The 22735-nt window shown below is 40.2% G+C and overlaps 1 protein-coding gene across 2 annotated transcripts in view; it reads right to left on the reverse strand.

Moving 5' to 3' along the window:
* Positions 1 to 1186: 1186 nt before the first annotated feature.
* Positions 1187 to 22735, reverse strand: part of LOC143291634 (uncharacterized) — a 33225-nt gene continuing 11676 nt past the window's right edge. The window contains exons 3-7 of one of the 2 annotated variants that reach the window (XM_076601600.1): positions 21496 to 21691; positions 18557 to 18705; positions 17366 to 17575; positions 12390 to 12578; positions 1187 to 7231 (exon numbers count right to left, since the gene is read on the reverse strand). In XM_076601600.1, coding sequence (XP_076457715.1) covers positions 7182 to 7231; positions 12390 to 12578; positions 17366 to 17575; positions 18557 to 18705; positions 21496 to 21691 — 794 coding nt within the window. In that variant the 3' untranslated portion in view covers positions 1187 to 7181. Of the gene's footprint in view, positions 7232 to 12389; positions 12579 to 17365; positions 17576 to 18556; positions 18706 to 21495; positions 21692 to 22735 lie in introns of those variants that run through there. The other variant, XR_013056555.1, reaches the window with a different exon arrangement.

Below are 22735 nucleotides of genomic sequence, written 5' to 3' on the forward strand. Positions count from 1 at the left end.
GACAGCGAGGGGGTGTGAGTTGTAATATATACATGTGTAGTGTTTGGTGAATGAACAGCTGTGATTGGAGTTTGGTTTTGTGGACAGTGAGGGAGTGTGAGTTGTAATGTGTACATGTGTAGTGTTTGGCAATGAGGAATGCAAGACATGAATACAATGTATGTGTAGTGTTTCACTGTTTGATGAATGAACAGGTGTGATTGGAGTTTGGTTTTGTGGCCTGTGACAGTGTGAGGGGGTGTGAGTTGTAATTTATGTGTGGGCGAGAATGAACAGTTGTGACTGGAGTTTGGTTTTGTGGGCAGTGAGAGGGTGTGAGTTGTATGTGTCGTGTTTGATTGGAGTTTGGTTTTGTGGGCAGTGAGGGGTGCGAGTCATACATGTATACATGTTGTATTCGTGTAGTGTTTAATGAATGAACAGCTGTGACTGGAGTTTGGTTTGTGTGTAAAGAGGGTCTGAAAACTACGCGAGTTTGGTTTTTGTGGGCAATGAGGGGGTGTGAGTTATATGTATGCTTGTATCATTGTATGTGTCGTGGTGTTTGATGAATGAACAGCTGTGACTGGAGTTTGGATTGTGGGTATTGAGGGGTGTGAGTTGTTTACATATGTGTTTGAGTGAGCAGCTGTGACTGGAGTGTTGTGGGTGATGAGGGGATGTGTGTATGTTTCTTTTGTGTTTGATGAGTGAACAGCTGTGACTGGAGTTTCATTTGTGGATGATGAGGGGTGTGTGTCATACATGTGTCTCGTGTTTGATGAATGAACAGCTGTGACTGAAGTTTGGTTTGTGGGTCACCCACGTATACATGTATTATTTATATGTCAGAGTGAACAGCTATGATTGTTGTTGTGAAACAGTGTCAGTGCAGTTCCTGTAGCAAAGAACATGTGCTCTGCATTAATATATAAACTTAAACACAAGAAGAATGTCACTGTCTGTCTTAAACATAAGGGAATTTAGGTCACTTACACCATGTGTAGACACACAATAAGATAGAAAGAAACTGCAGAGGGTGTGAGCAGATTTTCACCTGTAGTCCCCACAAACAGGGATTTCAGAGTTCTATGGAGTCTCCAAAGGATGATAACTTGATTGGGAATCTAGATGGAGTTGGGTTTTTTCTTTCTTTCTTTTTTTCTTGTTATCTTCAGATTTAGGATTGTGTCAGTAGTTGAATTTGTCATCTTCATTTTTCTTTTCTTTTTTTTCTTTTTTTTTTTGGGGGGGGGGGGGGGGGATTTTGTTGTTGTTGTTTTTAATGTATTGTCAGTTGTTGAATTTGTTAAGAATTGAGTCAGATGTCATATATTCAGTGAGTGTGGCTCCTCTTTGTCTAAGACAGACCCTTTGATATTTCTTTTAAACAATCATAAAAAAAAGATCCTATCGATATGAGGTGCAGTTGTGTACTACAATTACACAGTATTAGTCAATTTAGTGTTGGTCATAAAAAAATATTTTAAAAACTTGAATCAGTTGAAAGTAACTGAGCAAAACTGGAAAATTAATTCTGAACAAGGAAACTGTGGGTGAACCAGTCATCAAAATTTTTACAAGCACAAGAAAAAGTACAACAGAACCCAACTTTTAGACAACTTTTAGTCTCAGTCATAGGAAGCTGATGCGGGTGAGAGGACCAAGCAATCTAACTTGAAGCATCTTGCAAGAACAAGAACTGCATTGGAATTTGAATTGAGTCACATGTCTTGAGGGCCTTGCAAGCTTCTTTTTATTTTATTTTATTTTATTTATTGATGATCTGGTCTATTTTCTAGACTCCTGTATATTAGACAATGTTAACTGGAGTTCTGAAGACCTTGTCACTTGTTTTTTTGTTGTTGTTTTTTCTTTTATTTTTTGTTTTTCTCCTCTGATATGAAAGAGTAATGGAACGGTTTAGAATGAGGCATTTCTTTGTGGTTTGAGCGAATACATAGATTTTGTATTGGTGCCACTTCAGCTTAATTATGAGTGATGCTCATAGCTGCTTCTTCTTCTGCATTCACTCGTATGCACACGAGTGGGCTTTTACGTGTATGACCGTTTTTACCCCGCCATGTAGGCAGCCATACTCCGTTTTCTGGGGTGTGTATGCTGGGTATGTTCTTGTTTCCATAACCCACCGAACGCTGACATGGATTACAGGATCTTTAACGTGCGTATTTGATCTTCTGCTTGCATATACACACGAAGGGGGTTCAGGCACTAGCAGGTCTGCACATATGTTGACCTAGGAGATCGTAAAAATCTCCACCCTTTACCCACCAGGTGCCGTCACCACGATTCGAACCTGGGACCCTCAGATTGACAGTCCAACGCTTTAACCACTCAGCTATTGCGCCCGTCGGATGCTCACAGCACTGGTTGCTTTCTCTGATGCTGGCTGGAAATTCAGCTCATGATTTCATCATGCCTCCCCAAGAAGAAAAGTGAAATTTCTCAAGTGGTCTTTTAACTCACTCAGTACGGCCAGTGCTCTCTTCTCCTCTACACAGACCCCTCGGATATCCAGTAGGTGTCTCAATGATCCAACCTTTAGCTTCCGTCGTCAGAATTGTGGTATTCTTTGTCAACATTTCACCTCTTCAGTATAAGAGCCTTCCGCTTGTAATATTTTGATGGTGGTAATTGGGGAAAAACGCTGTTAACGTCGTCTCTTTCGCTGTTCGTATGGAGAGAGTTAGGACCTGATAGTCTATCTGTTTTGCAAATTCTGTTTGTCATCTGCAGTTCTGGTAAAGACATAATGGTCTCCTGTTTTGCACAGTTGCACAGTGAAATCTGTTTGTCTGCAGTTCTGATGCTTTTTATTTTTTCTTTTCTCTTTTTTTTTTTTTTTTAATTAAGGTTTTCACTACAAAAACTTTTTTTTTTCTTTTGTGAAATGAAATTTCGCTTAAATAAAATAAATGGTAACCCTTTGCAAAGTAAACTAAATTTCATTTCACAAAAAAAAGGAAAGGTTGCTTTTGTGTTAGAGGGTGTACTGCAGGTAGAAATGTCTTCTGTAATGTCGTGGGATTTGGCCATGAATTGAATGTATCAACTGCTTTTGGTTTTGTTGTGGATTGATCCGTGAACTTGAGCTCTTTTTTTTTTCAGCTCTGCTCATGGTTTTGTTTGAACATTGATTACTCTTGTTCATGAATTTGGACTTTGTGTGGCTATCAACAAGTGCATCTGTATGTGGTTACCAACAAGTGCATTCATATACTACTAATTAAAAAAAAAAAAAAAAGTTATAAAGCATAACAAATTTTTTAAACACTTTATTTATGATTGCAAGAAACATGTGAAATAAATATACATATAAAACATGCAATGACTTTTTTGTGTGCACACTATATTAATAAATGAACTGTTTGTATTTTAACATTATTTCTGTTTTTTGTTTATAAAAGCAAGCAATGAATTCCGTCTCAAATACAGTTTCAGTCCAAGTTTGTGATTTGATCGTTCCTACCCCATTTTAACATTTGATTCTGTAAATTTTCCATCGACAAGACAATCCAGCTGCGGTCTCGCTTGTGCCAGTGAGAGGAACAACACACCTGCATGAGTAGGTAGGGTGCTCAAGCCAGCCAGCATGCATGCCAGAGCAGGTGGTCGGCATGCTAGTCCTTCAGAGAGGACAACCCATTTACGTGTGCAGTACGCACGTAAAGGAACCCACATCAACAAGAGAATCATACCCAACAAAGTTCTCTGAAAAATATGGGGGAAAAAAAAGAGGAGGTGGGAAAAAATATGGCATCAGATTTTCATGATAATGTGATCTCCCCCTCAGGTGAACAGCCTGAATTTCATGTAGAAAAATCTTTGTAGTACAGAACAATACAATACAGCACAACTCAATTCAAAACAATACTATTCAGTTCAAAACATTTCTTGATCTCTGACACGGTGATAGGGGTGTGTGTGAATGAGGGGTCCGTGGCTGGCATGCATAGTTAGCTCATATAACTATTTAAACCTGCAGGTATTCTTTTCTTTATACGAGTGCCTGTGTTTTATCTTTCGATCTGTGCGGGCATTCACTTCCACCATGCACATGTAAGCACACTGCCCATGAAGAAAAGAGATTCTTAACGACGGATCACTGCACCAACAGATCCCCAGCGTCAAAATAATCAGCATAAATCATTTAGTAAATCACTGCATGACTTTTTTCAAAATGTAGAAAGAGCAGTTGTCCTCTAATCTTCAACATACAATCAAAACATCTTGTTTTAACCTCTATATTTCAGTGTAAACAAAATTAATGTCCACACTGTTGATTATAAAAACAAGTCAAAACAGTTTTTAAATTGCTCTTGTCAGTCTTTGGAGTATCATCTCATTCTTTTTATTCAATCATTCTTTTTATTCAAACTGATATAAATGGCATTTTAAAATCTAGAAAATGTCACTTCCTTGCTGAATATAAACCTTTTTTTTTTCCTTTGTACACTGAATGACTAATTAAAAACATTGAGGTCAATGCAGTTACACTCTTACTTTCAAGATAAAAAAAACAAACTTTTCATCTTTAATTATTGACCAAATAATTTCAGTTACAGCAGGAGTACTTAGCTGGGGGGTCTGTTAGTGCAGGGGTTTGGGGGCATGGCCATCATGGAAGAGAAATGCATCGGCGCCCTGCATAACTGATGGAACTGTCAGGCGTTTATCACAAACAACACACTCTGTTATGTAACGCCATCTGCTTTTCCTGAAGTGATGTAACTTGTAACTGTTGAATTGCTGGTGGGGGGGAGGGGTTGGGGGGGGGGTGTTCTTGCATGCCACACACATTTTCCTGCAACTCTGTCTATTGGAAGTCTCTTACCGTACCATCACGCCTGGTGCAGGCGGCAGAAAACAAGCCACACAGGGGAAATTCGTCGCTCAGTTTTGCAGAAGAAATACTGTATCAGTAAGAGCCCCCAGCAACCCATTGGGGAAGTTCGTAAACATTAAAACGTACATACATGCATGCATTTTTTCCCCCTTTCTTTTGAGCATCAGCACCACCTTTACAGTTCCAGTCTACACATCACATCGATGTAACATGGTGTAAACTTATGACACATTTAGCAACTGCATTACATATGTGTACAATGCAGTCGCACCCTGCAAGGGTATTTCTAACAAACAAGCAAACAAACAAAAAACACAACAAAAAAACATGAATGTAGAATAAATAACAGACAGAACATGACACCTCAATTCATAACTCAGTCCACAATGACAGTCAAATTTCATGGATCAAAGGAAAGAAACATCAGAACCACAATATATACAAGTGGGGTAATTGTGTGTATCTAGATTTGCAGGATCATCCCTGGTTTTCTAGAACCATATATGTACAACGGTAACTGATTATATGTGATTTCTCATTACAATACAAGGTTCACGAAACATTCTCTCACCTTGCTGGTGGGTGGACAAAGACCCATTTTCTACATGAATGCATGAGGAGCAACACCAACCACATTGCTTGTGTGCAGTGTGGGTCATTTTTTCAAAACACAGTATTCCAAAAATCATACTATACAGAAACAGATGCAGTTTCTTCAACATAAACACATCCCAACATACAAACACAAAAACGTCACGCAATCTACTTCAACCCCCCAGAACAAATCATGTTACTAGATTAATCACCCAGATGACTTAGGGCTGAAAACTAGTCATCAAACGAGAATTAAAACCCCAATGAAAATTTAAGTCAAAATTACATCAAAAGACAAATTCAAAATCAAGTCTTATTCAATAAATCAATAGAAGATTTTCAAAAAACCCAACTCATTCAACCCAGCGCCTGATCATTGCTCTGGCATCAAAATTTGTTTTATTAAAACAGTGTAGACATTTTTGCAGATGGATAAACCACAAGCAAAGGGGTGTAAATTCCACATTTCCGGCTTTGTCTAATCATTTGTATTTGTTTGTGTTTGTATTTCTTTTTATCACAACAGATTTCTCTGTGTGAAATTCGGGCTGCTCTCCCCAGGGAGAGCGCGTCGCTACACTACAGCGCCACCCTTTTTTTTTTTGTATTTTTTCCTGCATGCAGTTTTGTTTTTCCTATCGATGTGGATTTTTCTAATGAATTTTGCCAGGAACAACCCTTTTGTTGCCGTGGTTTCTTTTACGTGCGCTAAGTGCATGCTGCACACAGGACCTCGGTTTATCGTCTCATCCGAATGACTAGCGTCCAGACCACCACTCAAGGTCTAGTGGAGGGGGAGAAAATATCGGCGGCTGAACCGTGATTCGAACCAGCGCACTCAGATTCTCTCGCTTCCTAGGCGGACGCGTTACCTCTAGGCCATCACTTCACGTCAATTTAGAAGAAAACCAGTGTATAAAATTTTTTTCGTTTTTTTCCTGCATCAGTACGGCAGGAAAGTCTGAGACTGTAGACTCCCTTGGGTTGAATGGGTTAAACGGAATATAAAAAAAAACAAAAAAACATTCACTTTGTTCAACAACAGAAAAAAATTGTCTCCAGTTGAACATCTGAGGTGGAAAAACATTTTCATGGAGTGAAACGTGTGCCTGGTCTTAGAAATCCCAGCAGGCAAAACACAGATGTTGAATTCTGGGAGATTCACTTCAAGACACAAACCCTGGAGCATCTTACGTTCCAGAAGGCAGGTGCGTGTATAAAAGATTAAGGGCAAAAAAAAAACAAAAAAAAACAAACACCTGTATACAGGCTGCAGAGGGCAGTCCCTTCTTATTGCGTTTCCCATAATAAAAGGCAAAAAGTTCCTTGAGATCATGAAACACACAGAGGGTAATACAAAAACAAAAGTGATGCATTAATTTTCAACCCACATAATCCATCCAGGTATGCACTAAAAAGAGAGAGAAAAAAACAAAGAAAACAACAACAACAACAAAAAAAAAAACAAGTCTGATGCGACCTTCCTGACTCACCATGGTATACAGGAAACAAAAAACATTGATCCAATCCTTTTGCCACCCCCACCCCCAAAGACTCATCCCCAAATAAACAGTCAGAAATGTTCAATTAAAAAAAAATAAAATAAAATAAAAATAAAAAAAACTTTGGTGCACACAAAGATGCAAAAAAAAAAAAAAAAAAAAAAAAGATGAAGGAGGCTATAACCATGACGACGATAGCCAGCGACCGGTCATCACCTCCAGAAGCCAGGTGTAGAAGTCTAACAATGATAAGCAGGGGGATTTTCAGGGTTTTCAGGGTCCTCATAGACTGCACACACACACACACACACAAACCAGCCAATGAAGATAAAACCAAATCAAAATAAAACTAGCTAGCCAAGTGAGGATAAAACCAAATCAAAACAAAATGATCTGAAAACTGCATGCTCCTTCACATGCCAGCAGATGGGCAGGCACAATCTTGTGAAACATGCTTGATCACATGCATAGTGTATGAATCCTAGCATGCACCCACATAAATAAATACCAGTTCTGCGCACAGACACACGCACAGACACAGACAAACACACACAAATAAAATATTCTATTCTATTCTGTTCACATCATTAAGGTCTGCTTCAAAACATAAACAGACTGATCAACATAAGATTATAAAATACAAAAAAAGAGAAAAAAAAAAAGAAAAAAGAACAGGACTGACTGATTCACCGATTCCCTGTCCCACACCCAGTCAAATCCACTTTGCATGATTTCATGATTGTAACTAAGCCATGCAGACTGAATGAGACCTAGTCATGTACATTTCTCAAGGTTTCATTAACCCTGAATGACAATACTGTCACTGGGGAATGGCTATGTTTTATCCAAACAGAAACCATGCAAACAAAATCTGGAGTCATGGACAACTTCCTGTATTGCCATAAACTAAGCAATTCAAAGTATTCGCTTTAAACGAAAAACATACTTTTAACAATTTCAGATGAAATTCCCAAATTTCACACCCATACAGTAAAACTAGAACAACATTTTCATCAAATAAATCTCATGTTACATGAACTGGTAAATCTTTTCCCCTTGTAGTTCATACCTAGCACTACATGGCTTTAGAGGCTTTATAATAAGCAGTTTTTCTTGCATTTTGCAAAGTTACCCTTCCTTCTTTGTAAACTCAGTTGTTAAATATTAAACTGTAGACAATTACTTATTACCTGAGCTTCTCCATTTCTAAGTGTTTTTACATCTGCTACAACCAAAGGTGTCATAAGTTTTGTTTTCATTGGGTTTGCTGCCGATTGCCATTTACAACCATAAACATGTAAACTGTTTTAAAGCATTCTGAGATCCTCATTTATATCTGAAAACAGCTTTGTAACATCAGGTTCTTTTTCTTCTTCCCTCAACTCTGTGAAGAGTCACTGGTGAGCCACACAGAACTGCTCACCAGATTCCTCCAGGTCTGTCACTTGTGTCATAACCTGGGTTTCTACAAATGGGTTTCTACATCCCATCTGCAATGTTGTCAGTCCAGCATTTTTTTTTTTTTTTTTCTATCTTCCTCTCCATCTCTCTCCCTCAACAGTTCCTTGGAAGATTGATTTAGCAAGGCCATTGAATATTGTAGCTTTCTATTCCTAACTAATGTCAGCAGTTCTTCATAATTATGGTCCATTGAGCTGCTTAATGGTCTGGAGCACTTGTTCACTGGTGATGTGATTAGTGTATCTGATGTTTGACATCTTGCAATAACCTGTCATTTCCATGGATTGAATTTTTCTTTCCAAATCTGCCATTAGAGACCATGTCTTGCATGCATACAGGAAGATGAAAATACCAGTGCATACTGGAATCTGATCTTGCTTTATGAAGATGTTGCTGTACTTCATTCAGTTTTACTGGTTTGGATCCTTCATTGCTGATGATGGATCCCAGGTAGGTGAACTGTTGAAGAGTTCCTAGCTTCTGTCAGTGAACAGCAATGATGGTGATATTGTGGCTGTCCATAAACTTTTTGGTCTTTTTGGCACAGATTTCCATGCCATATCCTGCTAATGTTCCATCCAGTCTTTTAACAAGCTGGGCAAGTTCTTGGCTACTACATGCCAAGCCATCAATGTCATGTGTGGGAGCCAAGGTTCATGATGATTCTTCCTCTAATGCTGACTGTGCTGACATGATCTTCAAGTGCATCAGTCATGATGTGTTCCAGAAATATGTTGAACAGTGTGGGGGACAGAAGGCAGCCCTGAAGGACTCTAACTGAAGGCAAGTGTGGAACCACTTTCCAATAGCATTCAGAGTGAGGACTGCACTGGTCGCTTTGGAACATAGTTGGTGGATGGTGTTGATAAGCTGTTGCCCAGTGCAAATTTTTGTTCATTGTGGTCCATAGTGCTTCCTGCCAGACTGTCAAACACCCTCTTGAAGTCTTTTAAGACATGGTAGAATTCTATCAGGTGCTGGAGGTGTTTTTCACAAAGGTTACTTAGGTTAATGATCTGGCCAGTGGTACTTCAGCCTTTGTGGAATCCAGCCCATTCTTCAGCGATGATGGTATATGCTTGTAGCTGTTATCTGTTCAGGATGATTTTGAGCATTGGTTTGCTGGCATGGCTGATCAAACTGATAGTGCGGCAGTTCTGGCAGTGTTAGAGATTTCTTTCCTTGGGGAGGATGACAATACGTGACTGAGTCCATGGTGTAGGCCATTCACCCGTAATCCAGATTTCGTTGCAGATGGCAGTTAGGATGTCATTTTCTGCCTCTCTGCCATGTTTCAAAAGTTCTGCTGGGATGCTGTTGATGCATGCAGCCTGACCACATTTGAGCAACTTCACTGCTGTTACAACCTCCTCCTGGAGTACAGGGAAGTCATCATTTGATGAATCTTGCTACATTAGTACACTTGGGTCTCCTTTGCTCTGTTTGTTGTAAAGGGAAGAGCAGCACTCAGTCCACCTTTTTACAATGTCTTTGTCCTGGATGATGCTGACTATACTTTGTTTCTAGTTCGTCAAGTCTTTTACAATTTTCAAGGCTTTTCAAGTCGTTGCTCTCAAGGTTTTTCTCAGTGTCTTCACACAGCTGTTGAGTCCAATTTTCCTTTGCATTCTTCATTTCTTTAACGATCTTGTTCATAGCACTCCCCACCCCCCCCACCCCCACCCCTCTTCCTTTCTCAGTTTTCTTTTGTGGTTTTAGAGCTCCTAGTGTCACACATGATACTGCCTATGATCCATGTCTTGGATTTCCATTGACTTATTCCCAGGACCTCTGTTGCTGTGTCTGTCATCACTTGGTTGAAACTGATGGTGAGGGCTTCAAGGCCTTCTTTAAGCAGAAGTAGCGGGGTGAAAGGTCCTCAAATGAGTGCTTGGAATTGTTCGGCTATGTCATGACCTTTCAATTTGTCACAGCTGAATTTGAGGCGACTGTTCTTCCTTCTCTTCCTGTTCCTCTGCTTTACTTTTAAAATCCATCATGACAAGGTCATGGTCACTGTCAAGGTCAGCTCCTGGGAACATTTTTGTTTCAGATCTTGATGCCAAACCTGTTCTGGGTCTTCCCAAGAACATAGTCTATCTGGCTGTGATGCTGACTGTTTGGGGAGTGCCAGGGTGCTTTATGTCTAATCTGCATACAAGAAAATAATAAAAAGTCTTTCACAACTGGTAAACCTAGCTACGCAAGGCAAAAGCTGAACATTCAAGGGCATGCAATGTTTATCTGTAAGACACTGTTGCAAATCATTTTAACTCACTCAGTACGGCCAGTCCTCTTTTCTCCTCTACACAGACCCCTCGGATTTCCAGTGGGTGTCTGAATGACCAAACTTTTAGCTTCCGTCGTCAGAATTGTGGTATTCTTTGTCAACATTCACCTCCTCAGTATAAGAGCCTTCCGCTTGCAATATTTTGATGATGGTAATTGGGGTGAAACGCTGTTAACGTCGTCTCTTTCGCGTTCGTACGGAGAGAGTTAAAACACTGAGAACAATAGAGGAGAGATATTCTCACCTTGTCTGACACCAGTGATGCTTTTGAAATTCTGCAGAAGTTTCTCCTTTGATGAAAATACTAAATTTCACGTAAATTCATGAGCACTTCCAAAGTTTATATTAAAAGCACTACCCCGCATGGATTTGAAAGCTTTCTCACAATCACCAAAAGCACAAAATAACACTTTGCTCTAACTGAGGAATGTTTTGAAAAGACTTCTCGAAATAATTATCTATGTTAAGAGCGGTGTTTCCTGAAACATGCTTGATTTTCCATAAGCATTTAATTTTTCTTTCAAGAAGTGGATAATCTATTATTCAGTGCAGAGGTAAATACTTTTCCAATACAACTCCACAAATAGTTATACTGCTGTAATTATCACTGCAATGTTTGTCTCCTTCTCTACATAAGTGGGCTTTACGAGGCCAGTCTTTCAAAACATTTGATATAATTCCTGTGTTTAAAATTGTATTTTCTCTTCAAACAACAACGAAAAGGAACAGTTGGAATGGGTAACCCAGTTTGCCATGATATTATTGCCAATTTCTCATTTCTCCATTCTGGGAAAGAGTTCACATGATGATTCAGAATAATTTTGCTTCTGATTAAAAAAAAAAATCTTTTATTTATCTTAACAAATACATACATACATGTCCATGTTTAAAAAGTACACCCACATATACAAAAATCTATTTTCGATCATGCGCATAAACATAACATCTCCTTACACACACCCATGCATACCTGTTCAACACACAGTTTGAAACACGCTTCCAATCAATAACACAGAAATTCACTTTCACAATGGAAATAAAGTGTATAAGAAGAGTTAAAGAAATAAAGATACAACAGAAACCTGACTTGGAGACACTTTGGCTCCTTTATGATTTTTATGCCCTTTCCAGAAGTGCAGTCATTAGAAGGACTGATTATTTCCTATTTTCAAGTAATATTCAGTGCCAACAGATAAAGTATTTCTAGTGAAAATGAATTTGTTAAAGTTTGCCAGGATCACACACACAGTAATTCCTGAGAAAATGAATTAGTTAAAGTTTACCACACACACACACACACACACAGACACACACACACACACACACAAACAAAAACAGTATCTTTTTACAGTACAGACTCACGTCGTATGTACACACACACATGGTGAGCCAAAAAGGAACTCTTTTCTGCTACCTCTTCTTCTTCATTTTCTCCTCCTCCTCCATGTCCCCCCCCTCCTCCCCTCCCTCATCCCCCACCTCCACCACCCCACTCACTGCATACAGACTCACATTGTAGTACGTAAATGTAAACGTGTACACAGTCGAGCCAAAAAACGGAACTCATTTTCTGCTACCTCTTTCTAGTTTTCCTCCCCTTCCTCCCCAACGTCCCCCTTCCCTCGTCCCCCCTCACCCATCCCCCACCACCCCTCCCGCCACCCCTCCCCCAACCCACCACACTGCGGAGACTCACTGTTGTCTGGGGTAGGAGAGGGGCCGTACAATGCCCTGTAAAGATGGCCGCCTCTGATCTCGTCGCGACGCCCTTCTCTGCGGTCTGTGTTGGCTTCCGTCGCGCAATAGATGCTGGAAACTTGCTGCGGCTGCTCAGGGACATCGCGCCTCCAAATGATGCGGAAAAGGCGACCGACTCTAGCGCCGTCTTGGGAAGATTGTGCGTACAAAGACGGGCGTCATGTGTCATCACAGAAAAAACAAAACAAACCACGTCACACTTGATTTGATGGATCTATGCGTACATGTAAGCAAGGAAGGCGCATTGTCATGCCAGTCTCTGTCACTCACTCACAGGCGTTTACATGCATGCGCGCATGTGCCAGCCACGCATGCCTCCCTAACGAGCACACACAACAACACACACAAACAAGCAGACACGAATGTATGCCTCTACTTTTTTCTAGCACATTATAATAAACTTTCAAAGTAATGCTGTGAAACAGGAACTGGTCTTCATCATCAGTCTGGGACCCCCATACAGTAAAGCCCTAGGTTGAAACCATCTCTTGTTTCTATTCAAACCAAGAACACTTGACCTAAGTCTTGCCAGTCTTATTCTGAGCCATTCTACCAGTAATAACTCTGAAATAAACCGAAATACGCTTTTAAAATGATAAATATTTATGTTAAGAAACACACATCTTGGTAACCCTCCCGCACATGCCACGTTAACGTTCCCGGGTTTGTTCATCGCTGAACAGTTCCAGACCACTGGTGCAAATGCACCTCACTAATATGTCTGCAGGCACGATCTGACCAGTGCGTTGGATATGTTAGTAGGTCAGGCATCTGGCTTTTCTTTCTTTTTCTTTTTCTTTTTTTTTTTTTACAGATGTGGTGTCACATACACTCGGGCCCGCTTATAAGGAGAGCTCGGGGACCAAATTTTTAACTCCTTATAACCGAGGTTCCTTATAACAGAGTTCTCGGATATAAGGAGTAACCCAAGCCCAACTACCTTATAAACGGGCTTCAGCATTTTTTCGGTGTCAGTATCAGCAATTCTTCTTCTTCTTCTCTCTCTCTCTCTCTCTCTGACTCTCTCTGTGGAAAATCATTAGATTCCCATCAGTTAATCGGTTTTGTATTCTTATGGCAACTTCGCCTAACCTGATTAGCAGACTATGAACCAGAACCAGAATCAGTACAACCAGAACCAGTATCAGTACCACCTGAACCAGTATCAGTACCACCTGAACCAGAATCAGTACAACCAGAACCAGTATCAGTACAACCAGAACCAGTATCAGTACAACCTGTACCAGTATCAGTACCACCAGAACCAGTATCAGTACCACCAGAACCAGTATCAATACCACCTGAACCAGAATCAGTACCCTTGAACCAGAATCAGTACCACCTGAACCAGAATCAGTACCACCAGAACCAGTACAACCTGAACCAGTATCAGTACAACCTGAACCAGAATCAGTACAACCTGAACCAGTATCAGTACAACCTGAACCAGAATCAGTACAACCTGAACCAGTATCAGTACAACCTGAACCGGTATCAGTACCAGTATCAGTACCACCTGAACCAGTATCAGTACCACCTGAACCAGTACCCCTGAACCAGAATCGGTACCACCTGAACCAGACTGATCTCTCTCTCTCTTTCTTTCTCTGCCCCTTCCTTTCTTCCTCCCTTCCTTCCTTCCTTCCTTCCTTCCTTTTCTGAAGTGTTCCTGTCTGTATGTGACACGTGTCAACAACTATGATTACGATATCGTATATTTTAAATGTCACTGTTTTGAGGGTTTTTTGTTGTTGTTGTTCTTGTTTATTGGTTGTTGTTGCGTGTTATTCTTTTATGCATTTATACGTGTTTGTTAAAATTAGTTATGTTGGCTTTATAGACGATGAATACGGACAGATAGACCGTAGAACAATCATTAAATCAATCAACGAGTCAATCAATAAACTGACTCAAACAATCATTCATGAATACAAAAGAAGAGATTGAAGCATTCAATCATAAATAAGTAAATGAATAAAATAAAATAAAAAGTAAAAAAGTAAACAAACAAACGAACAAATAAAATAATAAATAATCCGGATCAAAACTGCTCATACATATCATAATGAAACTGTTTTGACCAAGCTCACGTGTTGGCGCGCCCAAGCACACCCACACACACACACACACACACACGCACACACACACAGAAGTGACAAGCGCGCACGCACACACACACACACACACACAAAAAGAGAGACAGAAGTGACAAGCGCGCGCGCGCACGCGCACGCACACACACACACACACACACACACACACACACACACACCTAATACACTCGGGCCCGCTTATAAGGAGCGCTCGGGGACCAAATTTTTTACTCCTTATAACCGAGGTTCCTTATAACAGAGTTATCGGATATAAGGAGTAACCCAAGCCCAACTACCTTATAAACGGGCTTCTGCATTTTTTCGGTGTCAGTATCAGCAATTCTTCTTCTTCTTCTCTCTCTCTCTGACTCTCTCTGTAGAAAATCATTAGATTCCCATCAGTTAATCGGTTTGTATTCTTATGGCAACTTCATCGCCTAACCTGATTAGCAGACTATGTTCTTTTTTAGACCCCCGCCTCTCCGAAGGGGGGGGGGGGGGGGTCTACTGGAATCGCTCTGTCTGTGTGTCTGTGTGTGTGTCTGTGTGTGTGTGTGTGTTTGTCCAGGCATTTTCTCGGAACTGACTGAACGAAACCACATAATTTTTGGTGTGTGAGTTCACAACCTTAAAAGCTAGGCACACGAACATTTTCAAGCACGAAAGGTCAAGGTCACAGCCACTAGGGTCAAAAAAGGTCAAAACGCATAAATTGCAATTTCTCTAAAAGTAGTTGACCGATTTAAATGCAGTTGTTTTTAATGGGTTCCTTGACGAAAGCGCTACCTGAAGTATCCTTAACCATTTCCACGTAGGACCAACAGCGAATGGGCAATTCGTGGTTCAAACCCGATGATGGCAATTTACCTGTTCGGGCATTTTCTCAGAACTGACTGAACGAAATCTCTTCATTTTTGGTGTATGAGATCACAACCTTAAGAGATAGACACACGAACCTTTTCAAGCACGAAAGGTCAAGGTCACACCCATTAGCGTCAAAAAGGTCAAAATGGATAAATTACGATTTCTCTAAACGTAGTTGACCGATTTAAACACAGTTTGTTTTAACTGCTTTCTTGACGAAACCCTACAGGGCGGGGGTCTAATGAGCCCCCCGGGGTCAATGCTTGTTGTGTAAAGCATTTGAATTGCGTAATTGCAGCTTATAATCAACAGTTTATACATGAATGTTTGATTTACAACTGTTTGATACTTATTTGATTTGAAGCCGATGGAGTGAAAGAGATTTTCTCTTTTTCTCGCGTTCAGACATTTTCACTTCTGCATCCAGATCAAGCGCATGTAGCAATGAACGGAAGTTTCTGCGGAAGCAAAGGTAGATAATTTTCCCCGTAAAGGATTGATGAAATAACTCGCCTACTTTCGGTTTGAAGCTGATGCTATCGGCACTCCTTATAACCGGACTCAGGGCCGATTTGGGGCCTAATTTTTCACTCCTAATAAGCGAGGTATTGTATAACCGAACTCCTTCTAAGCAAGTTTTTGTAAGTCATAACAAAGAACAATGTAAATCGGGGATTTTTTATTTGCTCCTTATAAAAGAGGTTCCTTATAACCGAGCTCCTTATAAGCGGGCCCGACTGTATATGGATCTGTCCACATACTATGACACTCCCTGAAACTAAAACTGAAGGCACACAATGTGGTCAGGTGAGTGTAAAAGAAAAAAACACACACAGACAAACAGGAGCAGAGATGGAAAACAATGACAAAGAGCAACATTAATCTCCTTTCACAACAAAGAGCAACATTACCATGCTTTCTCAACTAGGAACAACATTACTCTCCTTTCACAACAAAGAGCAACATTACTCTCCTAAGAGCGACATTACTCTCTTTTCACAACATAGAGCAACATTTCACAACAAAGAGCAACATTACTCTCCTTTCACAACTAAGAGCAACATTACTCTTTTTTCTCAACTAAGAACATTACTCTCCTTTCACAACAAAGTCAATGTTACTCTCTCAACTAAGAACAACATTACTCTCCTTTCACAACAAAAAGCAATGTTACTCTCACAACTAAGCACATCATTACTCTCCATTCACAATAAAGAGCAATGTCACTCTCCTTTCACAACACAGAACACTACTCTTTCAAAACCAACATTACTCTCCTTTCTCAACTAAGAACAACATTACTCTCCTTTCAAAACAAAGAGCAACATTATTCTCCTTTCTCAACTAAGAACATTACTTTAAATAAATAAAAAAAGACAGCAACATTACTCTCCTTTCACAACAAAGAACAATATTACTCTCCTTTCACAACAAAGAGCAACATTACTCTCCTTTCTCAACTAAGAACAACATTACTCCTTTCACAACAAAGAACAACATTACTCTTTCAAAGAAAAGAGCAACATTACTCTCCTTTCACAACAAAGAGTAACATTGCACACCTTCCACAACAAAGAACATTACTCTTTCCCCCCAAAAAACAGAACAACATTACTCTCCTTTCACAACAAAGAACAACATTACTCTCCTTTCACAACAAAGAACAACAATGCTGTCCTTTTCAGCATTAACCCAATCAACACCCACAGAATTCACAGCCTCTGCAGGTTCCCCTGCCATACTGATGTGGGAAAACAAAACCAAAAAAGCCCACTGAAACTGACCGCTTTTCCCTCAGAACTGGCATGTGGGGACACTACCAGAAATACTACAGCTGTTAGTTCCCTTTGTTTGCAATTTGTGCACATGTAGAAACGTGCACACCATTTTAACTAAATGATTTTTAATGCCAGGGCATTGCCAGGGCTCAGGAACGAACTGAGTTAAAAATACTCACAGTGTCGCTTCAGAACCACAACAGCCACGATGACGACAATCACAACGATGATGACGAGAACGGCTGCAACGGCAGCAGTGGCAGCAGCAGAGTCACTTTCATCCTCATCGCCTTCATCGATGGGGTCCGGCTGAAAAAACGGCCCTCTGGTGGTGGTTGAAGCGTTCTGGTCAAGGGGGACAATCGTTGTCCATACAGGTCTTGACAAAGCTGCATGGGAAGAGAGAGAGAGAGAGAGAGAGAGAGAGAGAGAGAGAGAGAAAAGGAATGGATTTGCGTGTGTGGTTGCTTAACAAAACGTTGAGTGGTAGCTTAGTGGTGACACATCCGCCTGGACAGTGAGAGAATCTGAAGGCATAGGATCAAATCCCTGCAATTTTCTTCCCCTCCACTGGACTTTCGAGTGGTGCTCTGGACGCTGGTCATTCAGATGAGACGATACACCTTAGGTCCTGAGCACAGCATGCGCTTAGCACCCATAAAAGAACACACATTAACAAATTGTAGAAAACAAAATCCAGTTTGATAGGAAAATAAATAAACTTGCAAGCAGGAAAAGAAAAGAAAAAAAGCATGGCACTGCACTGTGGTGATCTGCTGTCCCCCAGAAGAGAAGCCCAAATCTCACACAGAGAAATTTGTTGTGACAACAACAAAAAAAACCAACAACAATCCAATCCAATCCAATAGAACACAATACAAAAAAAACATAGATAGGTAGATATGTAAACAGATGGATAATTAAGAAGACAGAAATATGTATAACTGGTTAAAAAAAATTTTTAAAAAAGAGAGTCCAATAAACAAGTTCAAAGTGGTAAGCTGGTCAGACTTTGAGGCAGAGTCATGAAGTAATATGACTAAAAAAAACATAAACTACACCTAAAATTGTATAAGGGTAAACATGTCTGGTACGCACGCATGCATGCATGTGTACCTGATGAGTGCTTGCGTGCATGTTTGTGTGCCTGACTAGCACTCTTGTGTATGTGTGTGTGTGTGTATGTGTGTGTGTGTGTGTGTGTGTGTGTGTGTGTGTGTGCATGTGCACATATGTATGTTCGTTGACTGTCCATTTATACCCGTGAAAGAATGAAAGACAAAAAGAAAGACAAAAAGACCCACAAAAAAAAAGAGACAGAGGGATGAGAGACAGCGAGACAGACAGACAGACAGACAGACAGATCATACTGGCAGGAAGGTCCACACTGAAGATGACGCCACCAGTGCCAGCCTTGTTGCTGATCATCAGCTGCCACGTCCCCACATTGCTCCACGTCACTTTGTTGAGGCGCAGGCTCAGGGTCAGATTGGGCGGGGACCCAAACGTCTCTGCGAAACTGACGCACAACAAGGATGAGAACAGGCATGCCTACACCCAAATTTGCTGTTCAGGTACAACACACATCAGAATCAGGGACAGGGTATTACTTTCAGGAAATGAAACAATAGTCTGACAGCCAGAAGCAACAGTTGGTCTTGCCAAAGTTACTTCGCTGGTGACAGAAATCGAACAGACTTTCACAAAATGGCTTCAGTACTGTTCGGACAGTTCCAGCTTTTCACGAAGTGGCTTCGGTAATATTCAGCAGCAATTCCATAAGTCTTAGCAAAGTGTCTTCAACAATGGTCTGAAAGCCATCTAAGGGTACACTTGTACCAACTACATACTTTGAATAAAACATGTCACAGCTGGATTTTTTTTTATTTTCCGGGACATGCAGCAAATATCTGTAATTCCGGGACACCCTGTCCATTTTATCAATTGTCCAGGACAAATACAGGCCCTCAGTAATGGTTGGCATGCCTGGTTGGGCCGCACGCTCCGGGTCTGATTGGGCAGGAACCCAACAGTCTCTGTGAAACTGACAAACAAGGATGAGAATGTGGGGCTTTTTTGGGTGTGTGTGTGTGGGGGGGGCTTTTTTTTCGGCGGTGGGGGGGGGGGGGGAGCTTTTTTTTTCGGTGGGGGGGGGGGGGCTCAGCATCTTTTTGTTAAGGCACAGGCTCAGGGTCAGATTGAGCAGAGACCCAAACGTTTCTGTGAAACTGACAAACAACAAGGATGAGAATGTAGGGCTTATTTTTTGTTTTGTTTTGTTTTTCTTTGCTTTTTTTTTTTTTTTTTTTTTTTTTTTTTTTTTCAAAATGTATCTTTACACTTTATGCCTCAGTAGATGAAAAATATTTGGTCACGTGCGCAACAGCAGAGTATTAAAGGCACAACAGCAGAGTATTAAAGGCACAACAGCAGAGTATTAAAGGCACAACAGCAGAGTATTAAAGGCACAGCAGCAGAGTGGTTAAAGCGTTGGACTTTCAATCTGAGTGTCCCGAGTTCGAACCTTGGTAACGGCGCCTGGTGGGTTAAGGTGGAGTTTTCCGATCTCCCAGGTCAACATGTATGTGCAGACCTGCTAGTACCTGAACCCCCTTCGTGTGTATACGCACACAGATCAAAATATACAGTTAAAGATCTCGTAATCTATGTCAGGGTTCGGTGGGTAATGGAAACAAGAATATACCCATTATGTCGGAGTAAATAAACAAAATGGTCATACATGTGGAATATCACATGTCTGTGTGACTGTGTACATGTGCGTGTGCCTGAAATATAATTGAATAACATAGTGTCCGACTATGACCATCAGAACAGCAGAGGAGGCAATTTCTGTCCCAACTATCTGGGCTAGAATTTGATTATAGCGGAGAGTGTCTTGCCCAAGTTACACCCCCACTCTCTCGGCCAAGAGGGTTTTAGAACAGTTGGCGTTGGGATGGTTCCCAAAGGCCACCCAGCCCCAAAGGCTGCAGCACTAAGAGCCAGTGCAATTTTGCTTCCTAGTATGCAAGTCATAGTCCTTCACAAAAGAATAAGCTGTAAATGATTTCCCATTACAATGGAGAAACCATTGATAATATAGCTCTCACTTTGCTGTTGGCTCCACTGTAAACTTGGGTCAATCTGTGAGCATGTATGCCAATCATTAAAAGACCAAGAGACACACAGCCAGATATTTCTTCTCAAAAAATGAGTCTGCTCTTGTTTACACACGCACATACACCTGTCAAATAAACTGGTACATGGATGGACTCTGGGGACTTATGATTTCTTTAGAAGACACAGGAACATTTCATCTGGTAGCAGAATTATGTTTCCATATTCATAACAAACCTTATGAAGGTTTCACAGGTGGGCGTGAATGTTTCTAAATACCAAAACAAACTAAAATAACGGGGGAAAAAAAAGAAAAAGATGTGTAAAAATGCCATTACTGAAATCACTATGATACAGTAACATTTACAACAATCTGTTTGTCATTGTTCATAGATTGCATATGATAATTCATAGTGATTGTAAATTGCTCCATTACCATTATTTACAGTATAATCTCTCTCTCTCTCTCTCTCTCTCTCTCTCTCTCTCTCTCTCTCTCTTCCAAAGATCAATCTTTTAAAATCTACTCTGTCTTATTGGGGTGGGTGGGTGGGGGGGGCTGTTTATGGAAAGAAATCTTATCCTGTCTCAATGTAAACACTGTTAAAAGCATCCCTATCTTTAAAAACATACATCGTGCACATTTATTGAAAAACGATCACATACACATAAAACACATATAAATTATATCTCCTCCCCTGTCAGTCTCTCTATATCTGTCTCCACTGTCAATCTCTCACTATACCTGTCTGTTCAGTCAGCCTCCCCTACTTTTTTTTTTTTTTTTTTTTTTTTTTTTTTTTGGTACTCTTCGTCTTATCTATTCTTCCTTCTGCTCTCCACCACAACCCGTCCTTACTGTCCCTGTTGTTATTTATTCATTGAGTTATTGTACTGTCCATAAAAATCTATACTTATGTTTGTACAAGCGTACATAATTATGATGTTGCTGTTGTGAATCTGACTCTCACTTCTTTTTTTTTTTTTTCTTTTTTTCGTTGTTATTATTCTTGCCCAGAGGGCCGCATGTAAACAAGCACATTGTGCTTACTCTTTTACCATCTTAAAATTTCCTTTGTTCATTCGTTGGTATGTTTGTTCTGTGTGTGTGTGTGTGTGTGTGTGTGTGTGTGTGTGTCTCCCCCCCCCCCCTCTCTCTCACACACACACACGCACACCCACCGACACCCACCCCAAACAATTTTCCTTTCCCTTGGTGGAGGAGGGAGGGGGCAGAGGGGCCGTGTGGTTCTTCTGCCAAGGAAAGAGCCAGCACTCGGACAGGTCCTTGGTGTGGGCGTGGATCTGAAACATCAGCTTGGTGGGCTGGTCCAGGTCCACCTCAAACTGCTTCATCACCTGCCCATCCTCCCAGAACACAGGGGAACCTGCACAGCAGGTGATGACGACAGTGATGCAATAACATTAATAAATAATAATAATTATCATCATCATCATCATCACTATATCATCATCATCATTATTACTATTATTATTACTATCATTATTACTATCAATATTATTATTGTTACTATTATCATTATTATTTACCCCCTGAAAACGGAGTATGGCTGCCTATATGGCGGGGTAAAATTGGTCATACATGTAAAAGCTCACTCGTGTACAAGCGAGTGAACTTGGGAGTTTCAGCTGGTGAACGAAGAAGATTATTATTAGTAGCAGTATTGTTATTAGAATTATAATTATCATTATTACTATTAGTATTATTATTATCATTATTGTTATTGTTATCTTTATTCTTATGATAAGAAAAAGAAGAAGAAACTGAATGATAATGATGGCAATAATAGTACTACTACAACCGCTGCTGCTGCTCTGAAAAATAACAACAATGACAATAATAATAATAATTACTACTACTACTACTACTACTACTACTACTACTTCTACTGCTACTACTACTACTTCTACTACTACCACCACCACTACAACAACTTATATTACTACAGGCCAACTATCCATGTCAAGGAGGTGGGGATCATTATAGGAAAAGAAGAAAGAAAGAAAGAAGGACAGAAGAAAGAAAGAAAGAATGTCGAAAGAAAGAACAATGAAAGAAAGAAAGAAAGGAAGAAGGAAAGAAAGAAAGAAAAGAAGTAAGAACGTCGAAAGAAAGAAGAAAGAAAGGAAGAAAAGAAGAAAGAAAGGGGGAAAGAAGGAAGGAAAGAAACAAAGAAAAGAAAGAAAGAAATAACATCGAAAGAAAGAAGAAAGAAAGGAAGAAGGAAAGGAAGAAAGAAAAGAAGAAAGAAAGAACATGAGAAAGAAGGAAGGAAAGAAGAAAGGAAGAAAGAAAAGAAAGAAAGAAGGAAAGGAAGAAAAAAAGGAAGAAAGAAAAGAAGAAAGAAAGAATGAAAGAAAGAAGGAAGGAAATAAGAAAGAAAGAAAGTAAGTAGAAAAGAAAGAAAGAA

This window comes from Babylonia areolata, chromosome 17 (genome assembly GCF_041734735.1).
Source record: "Babylonia areolata isolate BAREFJ2019XMU chromosome 17, ASM4173473v1, whole genome shotgun sequence".
Lineage (NCBI taxonomy): Eukaryota > Metazoa > Mollusca > Gastropoda > Neogastropoda > Buccinidae > Babylonia > Babylonia areolata.